The sequence below is a fragment of the Pelophylax lessonae genome (genome assembly GCF_965119305.1).
Source record: "Pelophylax lessonae genome assembly, chromosome: 12".
NCBI classification, from domain to species: Eukaryota; Metazoa; Chordata; class Amphibia; order Anura; family Ranidae; genus Pelophylax; species Pelophylax lessonae.
In genome coordinates this window covers 59,707,207-59,729,476 of record NC_138779.1, presented here as the reverse complement: position 1 = coordinate 59,729,476, position 22,270 = coordinate 59,707,207, and the positions used below count along the sequence as shown (strand labels likewise).

The following is a 22,270-nucleotide window of genomic DNA, read 5'->3' as shown; positions in this document are numbered from 1 at the left end:
CCTGCTGCCTTAGGCTATGCCCCATATTAGCTATGCACAAATTTGGCTCAGAATATGTCTAAGAAGGAATTATGGTGCAAAGCTTCCAAAGGACAGAGGGTCATTTTAAAAGCCAAAGTAACCTTGGACTCTCCAGGGTAGGGGAGTTAGCCAACTGATTTAACCAGAATGAAAACTGTAATGGTGAGGCTCATGTACACCATTAAACTTTAAACTGTGATAAAAGATAGACAAGCTCCAAAACAGAAATATATATCCTAGATGGATATTGAAGTAAAGGTATCCACGTCCCAAAATTCATTAAAAAATAGGAACAAGGAGGGGCAGGGGGACTTTTAAAGGGGATACCGTCATTAGACCAATAATCAAAGTACATATGGGGTAAAAAACAATCTTTATTGGAAGAAACCATCATCATATATAGAAGAGATTGCTGTATTAAAAAACATAGATACTGTATTGCAAATATTGCACAGAAACCCAAGGGGTAACATAGGTTTGATGTAGTGATGAACGTTGATACCCATACACTGGCCCAAAATGTTTCGCGGGTGACCGCTTCTTCAGGGGCATATACACAGATAAGGGACATCACAGATGCTACCAGAACAAGAATGAAAAAGAACATGATGAGTGGAACAAAATATCACACAAAACATAATACATGCAGTACACGAGTATTCATTTGAGATGTAGGGGTCAAAAGGAGAGGCTCACATGAGGCCATAACACCCACCTGCAACCAGACCAATCCCAAAACCTAGAGGACAGACCAGGGATCGCAATTAGGGTAGATGTCCCCCCAGGCGGACATGGGAGCGGTCCAAACCTAAACGAGGCTAGGTAGTAAGGGTCACGATGGTGGCGTGATTGTTCACTATAAAACAAGGTAGGATAAGGAAGAAATCGAATATGTAGAATATCTATATTGATCCTCAAAGTATATGGAAGATTATAAGTATGGGTAAAGAAAAAGGGGGTATATATGGGAAACAATCTTACCGAAAGGTATGTATGTATACATCCCATAATCCATCCAGATGAGAGGGCTACGGGGTGGCTAATGGAAGAGCCTATGCTGGTAAGTAGGAGGGGGGGATCAAAAATATATAATCCAATATCCCTAATCGGGTGTAAGAAAAACAAAGGTTACCATATAAGGTGGATGTTAATTAAAAATGAACAAGGAGTGACACCAAAGTGTGAGGGAAGAACCTAAATAATGTGGAAGATAATATGGGGAACCATAGTGAACACCATATGTGTATAATAAATACACCTGTACATACACGTGTATATACCATAAGTGTGATGAGATATGTTGAGTGATTTAGAAGTAAGAAAGGTGAGAAAATGGTGGTTGTAGGGAATCTACAACTTGAAGAAAAAGTGAGGGAAAACTAATAGTGGAGATGAAAAAAATGCAAGTGACAACCAACACCGCCATAGATTTATGGCATAATGTGCTGGCATGAATAGATACCAAGGTGAGAATATGAACCAAACCGAACCAGTGAAAAATCAAAAAATAAATAAATAAAAAAAATTATAAAAAAAATAAATAAATAAATAAAATAAACTAAATAACAGTGTGCAGATAAGGGGAGTGAGAAGAGTGAGAAACACCAGTGCGATAAATAATTAGTAATAATCATAATAGCATAGGGAAAATGCTAGATAGTTGTGGTAGAATGAATAATAACAGCCAATGTAGGTGATTACCTGGCAATCCAAGCAGCAAGGTATCCTGTAGCCGTATGGACTGGAATGGAAAGAAATGGTGCCTATAAGGAGAACAGCTCCACCCCAAACACAGCTGACACGGCTTCTGTTGAGAGCCGTGTAATTAGTGGCATAATGTGCTAACATGAATAGATACCAAGGTGGGAATATAAACCAAACCGAACCAGTGAAAGAACAAAAAATAATAAATAATAATAAATAACAGTGTGCAGACAGAGGGAGTGAGAAAGGTATAAAACATCAGTGCGATAAATATTAGGGATAATCATAATAGCATAGGGAAAATGCTAGATGGTTGTGGTAGAATAAATATTGATGACCAATGTAGGTGAATACCTGGCAATCCAAGCAGCAAGGTATCCCGTGGCCATATGGACTGGAATGAGAGAAATAGTGCCTATAAGGAGAACAGCTCCACCCCAAACACAGCTGACACGGCTTCTGTTGAGAGCCGTGTAACTATGCTGTGTCCGGGGCCGACGCACCGAATGCGCATGCGTGGTACCCAACGCATGTCTCATGCGCCGGGAAAGGAGCGCAGGCGCATAGTTGGTAGCAACACATCGTCAGCCAATGGGCGGGCAAAGGGCCGATTGCGGCCATATGTGTCCACGAACAGAGGGAGATGAGTTGGTATCCAACTCAGGGACGCACAACCCTTGTGGGGAAGCAGTCCCAGAGGGGCGTCGCATGCCCGCCAATGGGGAGCACCCAATACGATCCTGCCACCTCCAATCAATTGGAGGTTCATGATGGAAAAGGTCATGTCCTATAAGGGTTGGGATGGACATGGTGGGGAATGGGTTTGCCAAGGGGCTCCCCCTAGTGACCACAAACATTTACAAAATAACAAATATACATATGACATTGCACTAGAATATAAAATAAACAATAAATATTTAATAAATAGAAAATATGTAAATTAAGTGGTTATATAAATAAAGGACATCCAATAAATCATAATGACTATATAGATGTATATTTGGGACATTAAGTCCTAAATTCTATAGCTAGATAGACTAACCTGGTAAGGGTCTTGATCTAGCCGATTGAAGTGAATAATGGATCAAAGGGGAAAAGGGGAAGGGGATGGGGGCGTGGGAGAATGGACAAGGGAGGGAGGGAGGAATAGAATATGGGCCATGGAGTCTACCAGACTCAACCCAGCAGATCCATAATTGCACAAAAAAAAAATAGAGTAATCAAACATAAATTGATATATATATATAAATGATTATTATTATGCAGGTTTGGTAGAGCTGTCAAAAATGGAAAGGGCCCCGGGTGTGTTATCCACCCAAACATATGATAAAAGAAAGACAAGCTCCAAAACAGAAATATATATCCTAGATGGATATTAAAGTAAAGGTATCCACGTCCCAAAATTCATTAAAAAATAGGAACAAGGAGGGGCAGGGGGACTTTTAAAGGGGATACCGTCATTAGACCAATAATCAAAGTACATATGGGGTAAAAAACAATCTTTATTGGAAGAAACCATCATCATATATAGAAGAGATTGCTGTATTAAAAAACATAGATACTGTATTGCAAATATTGTAGGTAGCATGCATAGAAACCCAAGGGGTAACATAGGTTTGATGTAGTGATGAACGTTGATGCCCATACACTGGCCCAACATGTTTCGCGGGTGACCGCTTCTTCAGGGGCATATACACAGATAAGGGACATCACAGATGCTACCAGAACAAGAATGAAAAAGAACATGATGAGTGGAACAAAATATCACACAAAACATAATACATGCAGTACACGAGTATTCATTTGAGATGTAGGGGTCAAAAGGAGAGGCTCACATGAGGCCATAACACCCACCTGCAACCAGACCAATCCCAAAACCTAGAGGACAGACCAGGGATCGCAATTAGGGTAGATGTCCCCCCAGGCGGACATGGGAGCGGTCCAAACCTAAACGAGGCTAGGTAGTAAGGGTCACGATGGTGGCGTGATTGTTCACTATAAAACAAGGTAGGATAAGGAAGAAATTGAATATGTAGAATATCTATATTGATCCTCAAAGTATATGGAAGATTATAAGTATGGGTAAAGAAAAAGGGGGTATATATGGGAAACAATCTTACTGAAAGGTATGTATGTATACATCCCATAATCCATCCAGATGAGAGGGCTACGGGGTGGCTAATGGAAGAGCCTATGCTGGTAAGTAGGAGGGGGGGGATCAAAAATATATAATCCAATATCCCTAATCGGGTGTAAGATTTTTTCTTTAAGTTGTAGATTCCCTACAACCACCATTTTCTCACCTTTCTCACTTCTAAATCACTCAACATATCTCATCACACTTATGGTATATACACGTGTATGTACAGGTGTATTTATTATACACATATGGTGTTCACTATGGTTCCCCATATTATCTTCCACATTATTTAGGTTCTTCCCTCACACTTTGGGTGTCACTCCTTGTTCATTTTTAATTAACATTCACCTTATATGGTAACCTTTGTTGTTCTTACACCCGATTAGGGATATTGGATTATATATTTTTGATCCCCCCCCCCTCCTACTTACCAGCATAGGCTCTTCCATTAGCCACCCGTAGCCCTCTCATCTGGATGGATTATGGGATGTATACATACATACCTTTCAGTAAGATTGTTTCCCATATATACCCCCTTTTTCTTTACCCATACTTATAATCTTCCATATACTTTGAGGATCAATATAGATATTCTACATATTCAATTTCTTCCTTATCCTACCTTGTTTTATAGTGAACAATCACGCCAACATCGTGACCCTTACTACCTAGCCTCGTTTAGGTTTGGACCGCTCCCATGTCCGCCTGGGGGGACATCTACCCTAATTGCGATCCCTGGTCTGTCCTCTAGGTTTTGGGATTGGTCTGGTTGCAGGTGGGTGTTATGGCCTCATATGAGCCTCTCCTTTTGACCCCTACATCTCAAATGAATACTCGTGTACTGCATGTATTATGTTTTGTGTGATATTTTGTTCCACTCATCATGTTCTTTTTCATTCTTGTTCTGGTAGCATCTGTGATGTCCCTTATCTGTGTATATGCCCCTGAAGAAGCGGTCACCCGCGAAACATGTTGGGCCAGTGTATGGGCATCAACGTTCATCACTACATCAAACCTATGTTACCCCTTGGGTTTCTGTGCATGCTACCTACAATATTTGCAATACAGTATCTATGTTTTTTAATACAGCAATCTCTTCTATATATGATGATGGTTTCTTCCAATAAAGATTGTTTTTTACCCCATATGTACTTTGATTATTGGTCTAATGACGGTATCCCCTTTAAAAGTCCCCCTGCCCCTCCTTGTTCCTATTTTTTAAACTTTAAACTGTGTCTAATTAAACTATGAACTATTGGGTCTTCTTTTAAAGTGATACAATTGGTATGATTCACTAATAACATTGTTTTACCAAAAGCTAAATGCATTCATTCAGATATAGAATGTTCTAATATTAAACATAGATTTCAGCAGGTTGTTCTGAAACTTATCAGAAATATCTCACAATGCCAATGTACAGATAAGGGGCATACACACTAGGGCCTGCTTCCTTTTAATTACAGAAGAGGGATCTTTCGGTGTCTAGTTGCTATAAGGTTGGAAAATCTTTGAGTATGATGATAAACAAAAATTTTAGTTTTCTAACCATTGATAAAATGTGGCAAGTGAAATCCAAATCTGGCACACCTCATCAAAAGCTCATAATTGCCATATTATAATAATAATTATCTGTTGTATTTTTTTCAGGTGGCCAACCAATATTCTTAATAAAAACGTACAAAGAACTTCCTTGCCATCCTAGAGGACTGGCAGTGGCCATCACTTTCCAACAGAATAATAAAAACTATGTTTTGAGCGTTAACAGTGATTCCTCTATTACTTTTACCGTAAGTATGTTGCAAGAATGATCTATCCACTAAAAGAGGACACCTGTCACTTCTTAGAGTACATTTCATATGATATCAGATATAGATGTAATATATTTTCTAATGTACATTATTGAATACTTTTCTCAAAATGACTGACAACAATTTGATATGAATTAACCTGATAATCAAGTGATGTGGATCTGCTCAACACAGTTTGTATAGTAGGGAGTTCATAAAACTTGGAGTCGTATTTCTCAGGTTGATGGTGACCTTTACCGAAGGACCTCTAGACTGTCCTAATTTCGGCCATACACAAGCTTCGACTGGATGTCCCATTCCATACACCTTAAGCCCTTGTCTCGTTCATGGACATTAATCCCTTGTCCCTTCTGTAGACTTTAAGCCCTTATGAAGGTCAGCACAGTGGATTGGTGGTTAGCATGTCTACCTTTCAGTCACTGGGGTTCCTGGTTGGAATCCCAACTAGGACACTATGTTCATGGAGCTTGAATGTTCTTTCTGGGGTTGTGTGGGTTTTCTCCAGGAACCCTGGTTTACTCCCACACTCCAAAAGATGTGCTAGTAGGTTAACTAGCTCATGTCTAAATTGTCCATATTGTATTTATTTATATATGTAAGATAGAAACCTTAGATTGTAAGCACCTTGAGGGTAGGGACTGATGTGAACATACAGTATACTAAAATGTAATGAACTACTACGTACACTACACTACTACATTAGACTATTAGCATTTTTTGAGCTTCACCGTCTAGGAGAAGAATATAAAAAACGGTAGTGTGCATGGAGCCTAGAAAAGTAAACATTTTTATTTCACTCTTTTCCATAGCAGGAATGTATATCTCATTGCCTCATACAGATAAATCTCCCTGGAAACCCATATAATGATCAGTTACTTTAAGAGTGTATTTTTCTAAATAATCTCGCAAGAACAAGAGGGTATCCAAAAGGGAGAACTTTTGTGTTTCTCTACACATTTTGCAAAAGTAACCGCTTCTTCAGGAGAAAGGGAGACATAGTAGATCAATTGGAGGTGCTCACTGCAATTATGGACATAATATTGCAGACAAATGGAAACCCATGTTACTGGAATACCCCGGAGGAGAGCATAGGGTTGTACTGGAACATAAGGGTGCAACCCAGTGGTTGGATTACCTGTCTTGGGATTGAAACCCTAGGTACTTAAAAGGTCTTAACCTGCACCCAGCTAACAACCAAGACACCAAAAAGCAAATAGTTTTAATAGCAGTAGCTGATATCTCCTTAAAAGGGTGCCCCAATTATGGTCATTGAATTTTACTCCTCATGGTCTCCCATAAAGACATTCTCAGGACAACCAAAAGAGTTCTCTTTCCTAAGCCTCAGCACCTTCTCCAACACATAGATCGCCAGGCAGTAATGTTTAGAATTAATTTAAGGATGTGATGCTTTGGAAAATACCTACCCTTCTCCTCTTTTTGGTGTCATGAAACCCACTTCATAAAAAGCTATCAATAAATACTGTATTAGATCCTGTTCATACTCACTCAGTCACTATGAGATTATTTTCTGTATTCCGAAAAAAAAAACCTGGTTGATCCTGCTGTTCTCTATTTCCACCTTCTGTCCATGTCCACAATTCAGCTAGGGATTTTGCAGCCGTGGTGGCAACTCTGCACATGCTCAGATTTCAGCAAGTTTCTATGCTGAGCATTGCCTCCCTATCACATCTGAGCAGCCAATGTGACTATAGAGTCATACATGTGGGTGTATACACAGTGGTAAATGACAGCCCACTCCCTTCCTTCTCCATGTCCACTAACCAGCTAAACACAATAAGGGCGGGATATTATATGTAGAGTAATGGAGGCTTCATCTCCCTCTTATTCTAACACACAGACTGGAGGGGTGTGACTGGCAGAAATCCACCAACACCATGTTATTTCCACAAAATAATAAATATTTGATTTCAAATATATATTTGTATGCAAATTTAAAACAGTATATTAATAATATTTTTTTATTTTTACTCTGTTTTCCAAAGGCTGTTTTTTTTTTTTGAACACGTGACCAGCAGCAGAGGACTAGAAGCTCCTCCTGCTTATGTTTCCCTGCAGACAGGCTGGGAAAGATCTGGGTCATGTGACAGCTGTATATCGATTATGAAAAAGGTACTTGGATTTTTTTATTAAAATAATTACTAGTGCAATCACCCACATACAAAATAGAGGGGACAATGTAAATTAAACCTAACCACTGACCTCATGGGGGGGTCAGTGATATTACACATCTTGAAGTGTGCCAGATTTTGAAGATTCTTGGAGTAGAGATTCCTCTTAATGCAAGGATGATTTACTATCTTCTTTGCAGGGAAGAGATTTATGCTGGCCATACACTAGCCAAAAAATGTTCAAACTCATTTTCGAAAAATGAAAAATCGGCCATGAGAGCAGACGTTTGTGCCATCAAGTAATGACCGAATTTCGAACGATAAATCGTTCAATGTACAAAAATGAATCAGTTTTTCATTCATTTTGTCACATATGCCTAGTGCAAACAGTTCGGGTGAGAAACACATTGAGAAACACATTAACCTTTCAAATTATCGTTCGTTCGGCAGAATTTTCCAAACTGTTCCTTCGATTTTTCGGCTCTGAAAAGTTAAAATCGATTTTCTATTTGTGCCCATTAACTGGACGAACAAACGAACGAACGGACCAAATGACAGATTTTCGAACGATTTTTCGGCTAGTGTATGGTCAGCATTAGTTACATTTTTATTTTAGCCGTAGAGTTGGTTTAAACCATATATAAACCCAAATACAAAAATGTAGTAATTTGCAGCCATCTAGTCCTTTGATGAGGTGCCCGCATTAGTTTTATTATTTTTTCAGGCTTCTTTTCATTTATTTTTTCTGGTAATCGTACAAATAGCATGCTTCCTGTCCACGGGTGGCTACGCTCACTCCTTCACCATATAAATGGAGGGATATATCCCAGGCTGCACATAAAGCATGTCTGTCTTTTGTCATCTTCATTACATAAGGGGATATGGGATTAGTATAAGAAATACAGAAAAGATACAATTGTTTTTTGTTTTGGATTCAGCTCACAGACAGTTGACAAAGATACTGCATGTCTTGCAAGATCAATAGTATTTTCCGTGCTTGTTAAAAGAGTCCTTAGCCAGGGGGTTTCTCTCTTAAATGTGAACATTTTGGGGAATGCACACCAATGTCTGGAATCCAAGGTCATGACCCCATTCAGTCTTGTATTGTCAACGTCTGGTATCTTAATTCTACTTGAAACATTTGCATTTATGTCATTATGTACTTGTCAACCTGCTTGCTTGCTCTTTCGCTGGGATACTGTATATGTGTTACATGTCAGGTACTAATTTTCTTGATCTGTAATTCCCTTTCTTATAAATAAAGAATTTGCAAAAAATATGTTCTTAACCTCAACAATGAACTAAAAAAACTGAACTAATGTGACCACCATAGGATGGATAAGAATTATTACATTACATTTCTGTTCTTGGGTTTGAATTAGGGATAGACCGATTATCGGCTGCTGATATGCACTTTCCCTGAACTGGCCGATATTGCCGATATATTTTTGTGACGTCATTCTGCCTTCTCCCTCGCGGGAGTGTATCACAGCCATACACCCACCCACAGCAGCCCGGTGCCAGCCAGCCACCCACATCCACAGGCCCTGTACCAGCCAGCCACAGGACTGTACCAGCGAGCCACCCACAGGCCCTGTACCAGCCAGCCAGCCACCCACAGGCCCTGTAATAGCAAGCAAGCCACAGGCACTGTACCAGCCAGCCAGCCACCCACAGGCCCTGTAATAGCAAGCAAGCCACAGGCACTGTACCAGCCAGCCAGCCACCCACAGGCCCTGTACCAGCCAGCCACCCACAGGCCCTGTACCAGCCAGCCACCCACAGCCCCTGTGCCAGCCAGCCACCCACCACAGGGTGCCAAACAGCCAGCCACCCACCACAGGGTGCCAAACAGCCAGCCACCCACCACAGGGTGCCAGACAGCCACCCACAGACAGGGTGCCAGACAGACAGCCAGCCACCCACAGGCCCTGTACCATCCACCCACAGCCCCTGTGCCAGCCAGCCACCTACCACAGGGTGCCAGCCGACCAGCCACCCACCACAGGATGCCAGCCAGCCACCCACCACAGGGTGCCAGCCACCCACCACAGGGGGCCAGACAGCCAGGCACCCACCACAGGGTGCCAGACAGCCAGCCACCCACCACAGGGTGCCAGCAAGCCAGCCACCCACCCACCACAGGGTGCCAGACAGCCAGACACCCACCACAGGATGCCAGCCAGCCAGCCACCCACCACAGGGTGCCAGCCAGCCACCCACCACAGGGTGCCAGCCAGCCATTAAGCATTAAACAAAAATTAACATGTTCATGTTCAAAACTTTAAATGTACAAAATATCGGCCCATATTGGCCGATACCGATACGTTGTGACCAAAATATCGGTATCGGTGCTAAAAAAACGATATCGGTCAATCCCTAGTTTGAATATACTATATGTCAATGTTTTTTGGGGGTTTTTTACTTATTTTGTATAGAGCTGGAAAGGGTTATTTACCCTGTTGGGTTTACTGCTTTCTGTGGCTCCGTTAGAGAGATTTACATTGATTTCCTGTCCTGAGGACAAGAGTTTAACTAGACAGGAAGTGAGGAAAAATCTTCAACACAGCCTGAAAGATAAAAGTCTGTTCTGTTGTCAGCAAAACAAGAGGTTAGAGGAAATCTCTCTAACAGAGCCGTGGCTAGCAGTAAAAACCTGACAGGGGGGTCTAACCCTTCCTCGCTCAATCTAAACTCAATCTAAAACTAAGAAAAAAATGATTTGGATGGACATACACTTTAAAGCAAGTGTGCAGTTCCTGACTAATTATGGACAGTGAATTTCTGTGGCCTTGGGTGTGTGCGAAAATCTGTGTACAGATCATAATCCCATGACAAGTTCTAAACCACATATTCGAAAATTCATTTTTTGAGTGATATCAAAGTGTTACTAAACCCACAACAGTAACTGTTTTGTCCTGTCTTCTCTGATCCTCACCTTCTTCCACTGTGCCCAAACCACATCCTAATAAAACAGAGCATTGGGGACACTCTGCACATGCTCAGTATGATGTGTATTGCTTAGAAAGTTTTTTTTTTTTGTGAGGATGCATGTGATCGACACAGGACCAATCAGTACTATCCAAAAAAAGGGTCAGGAGTGATGCAGTCTAATAGGACAGGAGGAGGAGAATGAAAACTCCTCCTACAAGCTTTAACCAGTGCTCAGCTGGACACTGATAGAAATCACAAGACTGCTGATATATACTGCTGATGAGAAAGGGTATTTAGCAGTTTATATTTATTAAAATAATTGCGTTTCCATGTTCTGTGTACTGTGGGAGACCAGTTATAGTGAATGCAGGCTCCTGGGTTTAGTAAGCAGATTTTCTTTTTAAATATCAAAAACATGGTTTTGCACAGAGCAGCCCTGATCCTCCTCTTCTCGGGTCCCCCTTGGCGCTCCTGGCCCCTTCCTTCTGCCAAATACCCCCATAGCAAAAAGCTTGCTATGGGGGCACCTGAGCAAGCTCGCTCCCGGGCTGCTACTTTGTGTGTCCATTCACACACGGAATGCGACTTGGTCTCGCCCCCCCCCCCTTTGCCGCTCTCTCCTCATTGGCTCACTGGCTGTGATTGACAGCAGTGAGAGCCAATGGCTCCTGCTGCTGTCTCAGCCAATGAGGAGAAAGGGACCACTGCCCTCAAGCACATTGCTGAATCGTTATGGGAATCGGGTAGACTGCATGAAGGTAAAAAAAACCTTGAGCCTTTGCAACCACTTTAACTCACAAGCAACACAAATATATGTGCAATGTACAAATATATACAGTATCTCACAAAAGTGAGTACACCCCTCAAATTTTTGTAAATATTTTATTATATCTTTTCATGTGACAACACTGAAGAAATGACACTTTGCTACAATGTAAAGTAGTGAGTGTACAGCTTGTATAACAGTGTAAATTTGCTGTCCCCTCAAAATAACTCAACACACAGCCATTATTGTCTAAACCCTAGCAACAAAAGTAAGTACACCTCTAAGTGAAAATGTCCAAATTGGGCCCAACTAGCCATTTTCCCTCCCCGGTGTCATGTGACTCATTAGTGTTATAAGGTCTCAGGTGCGAATGGGAAGCAGGTGTGTTAAATTTGGTGTTATCGCTCTCACTCTCTCATACTGGTCATTGGAAGTTCAACATGGCACCTCATGGCAAAGAACTCTGTGGGGATCTGAAAAAAAAAAGAATTGTTGCTCTAAATAAAGATGGCCTAGGCTATAAGAAGATTGCCAACTGAGCTCCAGCACGGTGGCCAAGACCATACAGTGGTTTAATAGGACAGGTTCCACTCAGAACAGGCCTCGCCATGGTCGACCAAAGGAGTTGAGTGTATGTGCTCAGCATCATATCCAGAGGTTGTCTTTGGGAAATAGAGGTATGAGTGCTGCCAGCATTGCTGCAGAGGTTGAAGGGGTGGGGGGTCAGCCTCTCAGTGCTCAGACCATATGCCGCACACTGCATCAAATTGGTCTGCATAGCTGTCATCCCAGAAGGAAGTCTCTTCTAAAGATGATGCACAAGAAAGCCCGCAAACATTTTGCTGAAGACAAGTAGACTAAGGACATGGATTACTGGAACCATGTTCTGTGGTCTGATGAGACCAAGATAAACTTATTAGGTTCAGATGGTGTCAAGCCTGTGTGGTGGCAACCAGGTGAGGAGTACAAAGACAAGTGTGTCTTGCCTACAGTCAAGCATGGTGGTGGGAGTGTCATGGTCTGGGGCTGCATGAGTGCTGCTGGCACTGGGGAGCTACAGTTCATTGAAGGAACCATGAATACTGTGACATACCGAAGCAGAGCATGATCCCCTCCCTTCGGAGACTGGGATGTAGGCAGTATTCCAACATGATAACGACACACCTCAAAGATGACCACTGCCTTGCTAAAGAAGCTGAGGGTAAAGGTGATGGACTGGCCAAGCATGTCTCCAGACCTAAACCCTATTGAGCATCTGTGGGGCATCCTCAAACAGAAGGAGCGCAAGGTCTCTAACATCCACCAGCTCTGTGATGTCATAAAGGAGAAGTGGAAGAGGACTCCAGTGGCAATCTGCGAAGCTCTGGTGAACTTCATGTCCAAGAGGGTTAAGGCAGTGCTGGAAAATAATGGTGGCCACACAAAATATTGACACTTTGGGCCCAATTTGGACATTTTCACTTAAGGGTGTACTCATTTTTGTTGCCAGCGGTATAGACATTAACGGCTGTGTGTTGAGTTATTTTGAGGGGACAGCAAATTTACATTGTTATACAAGCTGTACACTCACTACTTTACATTGTAGCAAAGTGTCATTTCTTCAGTGTTGTCACATGAAAAGGTAGAATATAATATTTACAAAAATGTGAGGGGTGTACTCACTTTTGTGAGATACTGTATATATATATATATATATATATATATATATATATAATATCATAAAAGACACCCTGATTCATTCAGAGGAGTATTTTTTGCCTATCTATTAATACCCTTTTGTTTCACTTATTTCAGCAACGTGACCTTCCTCAGGATATACAAGGGCAGCAGAGTGAGATTATCTTCTATCAAAAAGTATTTTGCGATGAGCACCCAAAATCGTACCGCTTTGAATCATCACTCAAACAAAATTTTTACCTTGGTTTCAGTGCAGACGACTGTAATAAGAAGCTGGTTCTGAAACACCTGCCTGCCGATAAACTTGATGAAACAATTAGGTTTACTTTTGTGTGATGTCTGACAATGTGCCAGGAGTATGAACCACCAAGAGCTTATCAATGAAATCTCTCATAGGCCTTGTCTTGGTTTTGGCGGATAGATATGAGAATTACTAATAAGCTGATAGGGCTCCTACTAATTCTTTATTATGGTATGTGGAACTCTAGCCAAAATGTTGGTTTGCTGCGGAAAAAGGATGGGGAAAAGTTAGAAATGAGTTGACTTCTTTCTGTCACCCTGATGGGGACCTTTCTCCTCACTTCTTGTCCTAGTAACAAGTGAGAGGACATCTCTTGAACCAGGACACTACAGTAGTAAAGACACATTATAATAGATTGGAGAAAAGCTAAAACCTACAATTTTTGTATTTTTTTGTTCTCAGTGTCCCCTTGTGAGTTTTCTATTTACTTTATTTCTTCAGTAGAGATATTTTTACCAGTAAAGGAAGTGAGGGGAAATCTACCAAACAGGTTTACAGAGGATCTAATCCTTCTTATTAAAAACTGACCACACTAAGCAGAACACACAATAGTAAATTCTCTAGCTATGCTGAGAACTCCAAGGATCAGACTTGTGCTATCTGCCCCCCCCCCCTTTCCTGCACAGCCCATTCACTGGGAAAATCAATGTACTGCTGTTTCTCCTCCCCCAGCTCTCTAAGTTCACTGTGCAGCTGAGAACAGAAGGAATGCGATCACCTATTAAAATTTGGAAAATGTAATTATGATTTTTTTTTTATGTATACACAAAGGTTTTGCCTTTTATTTCTATTTTAAACTGTATAGGTTGTTTTACAAGGCAAGGGTTTACATAATAATTGACACAGTAGATGTTTTTATATGGAAAGTGAGGTCTGGGGTCCCTGTGGATATAAAAGGATATTTTTGGAAATTTTATTCACCTTGCCGAAACCTTTTTTTGACCTGGTGTTAAAGTTGTGCATTTCAGAATATGTTTTTATTAGCTCTGAGACTGTAAAGTGATCTGTATTTCCTGTGTCTAGCATATGATGTTCAGCTGGATTTTTGAAGGGAATATAAAATATTTGAGGCTTACGATACAAACTGCCTCTACATTCCAAATTTTGTTAAAAATACATTTTTTTTGTTAAAAAAAACACTACCGCTTGCCTCCAGTACTTTTAAAGGTTTTTTTTTTTTTATTATGAACAGGTTCATTGATTTTTGAAGATTGATCTTGCACATGTATCCATGTATTATAAAATCAGGTGAATAAATAAAACAGTTTACACTAGCCGCCTGACTTTCTCCCTCTACAGCGGCGATCGCAGAGTGACCGGCGGACATCGGGTCCGCCGGTCACACGCGCGGGGGGGTCCGTGACCACGCGGGAGCGTGCCTCCGGCGGCGCGCGCTCGCTCCCTAGACCCTTACAGGCTAGCGACGTAGACCTACGTCACTTTGCCTGTGAGGGGCTGACTGCCGACGTAAATCGTCGTTAGGCAGTCGGCAAGTGGTTCAGGGGGAAAATCCTTCCAGTCCAGAACTGGTTAAAGAAATTCCCACCTTTTGGGTTATCCTCAGAATATTAATAGATCTGGTGACAACCAGGGATTCCTTCACTTTGGAGGGATTTCCTCTCACTTCTTGTTTTGGCTATGGGACAGGAAATGATGGAAAATCTCCCCTATTTGGGCACAGATTGCAAATATAAAACTTACAAGAGTTATAACCCTCCATTACTCTGCAAAATTTTTCCCTTTTTGTTCTACTTCAATAAAGTTTTTACCATTTCCCCAAAACTAGTGATAACCAGGGTACTCCCGTTTTTTGTTTCCATTTTCTTATGTGCCCCTTGACAGGTGTACAATCATGATTCATGATAAGTATCCTTTGTGTAGAAATGTTCCTCAAACATCCTCTACTTGGGACTCCGCAATAGCCATATTCCTGGCTGATTTTGCAGCAGCTTGTAATCACAAACTGGCCAACTCTAATAAAAACCATGGAGTTCCGGGCACAGGAAATAGAAGATATGAAGTGTAGGGATCGGCTACCCTCTACTGTCAGCTGTCACATTGTAATGTATATAAATATGTATGTCTCTGGAGTTGTTAAGAAAAGATCCTGGGAGGAGGAGGTGGAGGGAGAGAGAGAGACGGTCTCAGCCACATAGAATGCCCATGTTACTATTACCAGATCATAAGAGATGATTATGCAAGCATTTCTAAGTTCTACTAGTTTAACTGCAGCTGCCCATGGCTTCTTGAGTGTATTGCTTTATCCTTATGACAAAAGGAGTATGGCTGTCCTGTTACTATCCCATTTGCACAGTGCCAAAATAACTAGAACTGCATTCCTAGCTGGTTAGGTATTGGCTTGAGGGCCTTTTCAGAACCACAGATCTTGTCTTCAAGACTGCAATGGGACTGCAACATTCACCTGGAGGTACCGCTATAAATACATACAGTATATATACCTGGAGATATGTGCACAATTCCACCAGGACTCCTATTGGGCCCTTTGCCAATAATACCTGTTTGCATATTTGAATGTATGTTCTATTATTAATATTTTCTTAAATAAAGCTTGTATTATTTCTTTACTGGTTTACATCTACTCTCACCGGCCACTTTATTAGGTACACCTTGTTAGTACCGGGTTGGTCCCCCTTTTGCGTTTAGAACTGCCCTAATTCATTGTGGAATAGATTCAACAAAGTGTTGGAAACCTTCCTCAGAGATTTTGGTCCATATTGACATGATAGCATCATGCAATTTCTGCAGATTTGTTGGCTGTACATCCATGATGCGAATCTCCCATTCCACCACATCCCAAAGCTGCTCTATTGGATTGAGATCTGGTGACTGTGGAGGCCATTGAATGACAGTGACCTCATTGTCATGTTTAAGAAACCAGTGGTGAAATGATTTGAGCTTTGTGACATGGTGCATTATCCTGCTGGAAGGAGACATCAGAAGATGAGTACACTGTAGTCATAAAGGGATGGACATGGTCAGCACCAATACTCAGGTAGGCCGTAGCCTTTAAACAATGCTCAATTGATACTAAGGGGCCCAAAGTGTTTCAAGAAAATATCCCCCACACCATTACACCACCAGCCTGAACCATTGATACAAGCAGGGCCAGATTAATGTAGGGGCTATTGGAGCTGCAGCTCCAGGCCCCTACCTTTATATAGGCCCCGGGTTGGCCATATTCACTGTTACCGCTCTTCTGTCACTTGTAAACACAGAAGTCTGGCTTCTATGCTCGCTTCCCCAGGCAGCTCCCTCAGAACCTCCCCACACAGCACGAAGGCTGGACAAGGAGGGACAGTTGCCGATGCATGGATGTGTTTATGGGCTTCAGAGACAGTATCCCATGTGGAATTAGGCATGCATGGCTGCACCCTTCCTCCTCTGGGTGCATGCCAAGGCACGGCCCTTAAGGCCCTTCAAAATCCTCAGCACCAAGCCCATGATGCTCTTAATCCGGCCCTGGCTACAAGGCAGGATGGATCCATGCTTTCATGTTGTTTGTGCCAAATTCTGACCCTACCATCTCAATGTTGCAGCTGAAATCGAGACTCATCAGATCAGATAACGTTCTTCCATTGTCCAATTTTGGTGAGCCTGTGCGAGTTGTAGCCTCAGTTCCCTGTTCTTAGCTGACAGGAGTGGCACCCGTTTGTATCTTCTGCTGCTGTAACCGATCTGCTTTAAGGTTTAATGTGTTGGGCGTTCAGAGATGCATACCTTGAGTGGTTATTTCAGTTACTGTTGCCTTTCTATCATCTTGAACGAGTCTGACCATTCTCTTCTGACCATTGACATCCACAAGGCATTTTTGTCCACAGAACTGCTGCTCACAGGATAGTTTCTCTTTTTCGGACCATTCTCTGTAAACCCGAGAGATGGTTGTAAAATCCCAGTAGATCAGCAGTTTTTGAAATACTCAGATCAGCCCATCTGGCACTAAGAACCGCGCCACATTAAAAGTCACCTAAATCCCCTTTCTTCCGGCTCGGCTTGAACTTCAGCAAGTCATCTTCTTCATGTCTATATGCCTAAATGCATTGAGTTGCTGCCATGTGATTGGCTGATTAGCAATTTGTGTTACTAAGCATTGAACAGGTGTACCTAATAAAGTGGTTGGTAAGGGTATATGCTCAGGGGTAGTGTTATATGCTGGTTGCAGTAATTCTTCTGCTTCCAATTATTTTAAATAGATTACAGGCTACTTTCCCAGGATGGGAATCCCCTCTGTTCACAGAAGCTCTGTCCTGGCTGGAGGCACTGCCAGTTTTATTATTAATCCCCTTCTTCCAGTTAGTAAAGTTTCTGGTTCTCTTATCTACCTTCAGGTTTAGTGCAATATCCTATTTAGGGAGGGCAATTTCTCTTAACACCCCCGAGAGCTACAGAAGCTAAATCAACTTCCACAGGAGACTACAGTTCTGGAGCTGGACCCATTATCATGGGTGGAAGCATATCTTATGGCACTTTCCACTGCAAGTACCGGCTTGTACCGGCTCGGCTCTACTCGGCCCTGCTTGGCCCAGTTTGCTTTTCCACTGCTGGTACCGCATGGTATAGGGTCGGAATGGTTCGGTACGGTACGGTATAGGTTTGCTTTTCCACTAAAGTAGTACTAAGTTAAGTGGGTGGGATAACAATGAGGTGGGTGGGATTCTCTGACCAATCAGTGGCTAGTAGTGACTGCATGCAAAGGATTGTGGGATATGGTACCAGTTTGGTACCTGTTGGAACCACAATCGAGTAGGTACTGTTTTTTCAGAGCCGTACCGTACCGTTCGGTTCCATGCAGTGGAAAAGCAAACCTATACCGTACCGTACCGAACCGCTCCGACCCTATACCATGCGGTACCAGCAGTGGAAAAGCACAAAAGCGAGCCGAACCGGTACGGTTCCATGCAGTGGAAAAGCGCCATAAATCTAGATCATCATGCGTAGGAATCTAAGGGCCTGATTTTAGATTAATTGGCAAACAGGACTGTCTTTAACACAGGGCAAAAGGGGCAGCTGCCCCGGGCCCAGTCATTGTTGTGGGGCCCAAAGCAGCTGCCTCTTGAGCCCGCACTGCCTGCAAATAGTTGATAAGTGCATTTGGGAGGGCCCAGGAAAATGTTTGCCCAGGGTCCAATCAATAATAAAGACGGCCCTGTTGGCAAATGAGGCAATAATTCAGAAGATGACCCTGGCTAGAGGTGGGCCTACACAGAAACCATCAGGGAGAAAGCTGAGAAAAGACCCAAGAGTTCAAAGCAGGTGAACCTGAAGAAACAGGAACCAAGAAACAGGAACCATGAAAAAAGGATAGGAGGATTCAATTATTGGACCAGGAACAAGCAGGGTCATATATCAAACTGGAGAAGGGGAACAAGTTCAACATAACTGATAACATCAGCAATGGGCCATGTACACAGCTGTATGGACATCTCCTGCACCCTATTTTTATAAACGGCTGATTCAATTAGATGAACAGGCAACCCCAGTAAAGGCAGAAATATATTCAATAAAATCGCTAAAGGCATTTTTCTAACTGCAGTGTAAGTGCCTAGATTCGACTAGATTTTATCTTCTTGTAGTAGTAACAAAACAGACTGGGCAAGGAGAGGCCAGCTCTAGGGGTCACTCAGGTGTGCTGCAGGCACATATGCTGACAAGAAAACGCTGAAAGGAGAAGGAATTAAATAAGATGTACGAGCTCATCAATCACCTGCTGCTCCTTCACTGTCCCATCTCCAGGCTGGGGGAAGACAAATGATCCAGAAGGATTGCCTAATATACCGACAGGGTTGCTGATAAGGCAGTACAGCCAGCCCTCCTGCACTAGGCCCCGGCACCATTAATTCAAGGGGCCCAGGCACCTGCTGAGCAGGAGGTACCAGCTGTACTGTCTTATTGCAGATAGTGATCCTCTTCTGCCTCCCCCTGCAGCATTGCCAGCTCCTTGCACATTGGTTCTAGCACATGTGCACCTTCCAATTGCTGTCCGGGGCCCCCTGTGTGTCCCTTCCCCTGCAGTGCTGCTCCCCTCCTCTCCTCTCCCACCAGCAGTTGCTGTGGACACAGGGGGATGTTTCAGAATGGAGAGCAGAGGAAGGGGTCAATAAATATGTAATTTACTGGCCCCTTCTTTTCCTGAATGAACACAGTGAGCGATCGGTACCAATCACTCCTGTTTCCATTTCTGAAGCATAGTAAACTGTGTTTACTATGATTCGGTTTGTGAATGAGCAGGAAGCTTCAGAGCGCTTCCTATTCATTTATCTTTGCAGCTGAGGCTACAGAGAAATGGACTGATAAATCAATGTCCTCAGTCACTTTCAGCTGGGGAAAGGGGGCCCTGTCAGGCCCCGTGATTTCTAACAGCAGCCCTGTATACCGGTATATAAACCCAAAAACTAATGACTGCATTTGTTTTCTGTTTTTAGGCCTTTCCCCTTTATTTGTATTTAGTGATCTTGCCATCATGCAAATTTCCTAACCTTTAGAAGTACAGAGCACCCCCTCCTCTTAACAAAAATCGGGGTGAGTATTCTGTAGTCCATGGACAACGGGTCAGGTCTGTTAATACAGACCTCTGCATACTGTTACTCGCTTTTATATGTCGGATATCATGTAAGTGCGATTCCTTTGCTTATGAGCTAATTAAATGTTAGATACAGAGAGCACTAGATCCCCTTTTCTTTTATTTCATGGCTTGGGGGATGCATCCTGGATTGGTGCTTATCCTTGACATTATACTGCGGTAAAGGATTGCTTCTGTGGCATCTGATGTTTGAGACCTTGGAGCTATGTTCCCTGATTCTTTTGAGAGATATATGTGTTTTGACCCTGTAGGGTCGCGTTTTTAACCACTTAAGCCCCGGAGGATTTGGCTGCTAAAAGACCAGGGGGTATTTTGCTATTCGGCACTGCGTGACTTTAACGGACAATTGCGCGGTCGTGCGACGCTGTACCTAAACGAATTTGACGTCCTTTTTTTCCCACAAACAGAGCTTTCTTTTGGTGGTATTTGATCACCTGTGCAATTTTTTGATCACGCGCTATAAACAAAAAAAGCGACAATTTTGCAAAAATAACAATATTTTTCACATTTTTTTATATGAAATTCCCCCCAAAAAAAAGTAAAAATCAAAATTTTTTAACATTTTCGGCCAATTTGTTTTATGCAACATATGTTAGGTAAAAAAAATCGCAAAAAGCGTATCTTGATTGGTTTGCGCAAAAGTTATAGCGTTTACTAACAAAGAGAAAGATTTTTGTCATTTTTGTTGTTTTTTTTTTTGGCGGCGATCTGCGATTTTCTTTTGCGGTACTGCGACATTCGGGGCGGACAGATCGGACCCTTGACTGACATTTTTGACACTTTTGGGGTTACCAGTGACATTTCTACAGTAATCAGTGCTATACATATGCACTGTTACTGTAAAATTACACTGGCAGTGAAGGGGTTAACATTATTTGAGAGGGAGGGGCTGTGTATGTCCCTAGGGGCGTGATTCTAACTGTGATTGGCTGTGGCTTGAGCTGTAGGAACACTGATCAACGGTCCTACATAGTAGAACCGTATGATCAGTGTTTCTACACAGGGGAGAATGACAGGCAGCTTGTTTACACAAGCTGCCTGCCTTTCTCCCTCTCCCCCAACGATCGCAGAGTGAGCGGCGGACATCGGGTCCGACGGTCACATGCGCGGGGGGTCCGTGACCACGCGCTCGCTACCCAGAGCCTTACAGGCTAGTGACGTTTATTTACGGGTTTTGAGGCAATAGCGGGCGTGCGCGCGCCTCAGCTCGTTCACAGAGGAGTCCGGGCGTGTGACCGGCGGACCCGATGTCCGCCGGTCACACTACGATCGTCGGTAGAGCGGGAGAAAGGCGGGCGGCTTATGTAAACAAGCCGCCTGTCATTCTCCCCTGTGTAAAAATGGAGATCAGATGGTTCTACTACTTAGAACCGTTGATCTCTGTTTTTACAATAGGAGACATGTCCCATCACAGTTAGAATCACGCCCCTAGGACACACTTAACCCCTCCCTGTCCAACACAGTTAACCCCTTCCCTGCCAGTGTCATTTTTACAGTAACAGTGCATATGTATAGCACTGATTACTGTAGAAATGTCACTGGTACCCCCAAAAGTGTCAAAAATGTCAGTCAAGGGTCCGATCTGTCCGCCGCAATGTCGCAGTACCACAAAAAAAATCGCAGATCGCCGCCATTACTCGTTAAAAAACAAAACACCAAAAATCACAAAAATCTTTCCCTTTGTTAGTAAACGCGATAACTTTCGCGCAAACCAATCAAAATACGCTTTTTGCGATTTTTTTTACCAAACATAAGTAGCATAAAACAAATTGGCTGAAAATGTTAAAAAATTTTGATTTTTACATTTTTTTGGGGGGGAATTTCATATAAAAAAAGTGAAAAATATTGTTATTTTTGCAAAATTTGTGCTCTTTTTTTGTTTATAGCGCATGATCAAAAAATCCCACAGGTGATCAAATACCACCAAAAGAAAGCTCTGTTTGTGGGAAAAAAAGGACGTCAAATTCGTTTAGGTACAATGTCGCACGACCGCGCAATTGTCCGTTAAAATCACGCAGTAAAAAATCGCAAAAAAAACCCTGGTCAGGAAGGGGGTAAAATCTTCCGGGGCTTAAGTGGTTAAGGCTTGCATACTTGAAAGTGGTTGTGAAGGCAAATCATTTTTAACTTAATGCATTTCCCTGCATTTGGGTAAAAAATGTCCCACTACCTGTCCCCCCAACACCTACCTG

General features: G+C 42.5%; 1 protein-coding gene across 1 annotated transcript in view; it reads left to right on the top strand.

Annotated features, from left to right (window-relative positions):
• LOC309568576 (interleukin-18-like) overlaps positions 1 to 13,527 on the top strand; it is a 30,278-nt gene extending 16,751 nt beyond the window's left edge. Inside the window, exons 3-4 of the mRNA XM_082274282.1 lie at positions 5,513 to 5,652; positions 13,297 to 13,527. Of these exons, the coding sequence (XP_082130408.1) occupies positions 5,513 to 5,652; positions 13,297 to 13,515 (359 nt within the window). The 3' untranslated portion in view covers positions 13,516 to 13,527. The remainder of the gene's footprint in view (positions 1 to 5,512; positions 5,653 to 13,296) is intronic.
• Positions 13,528 to 22,270: the final 8,743 nt, after the last annotated feature.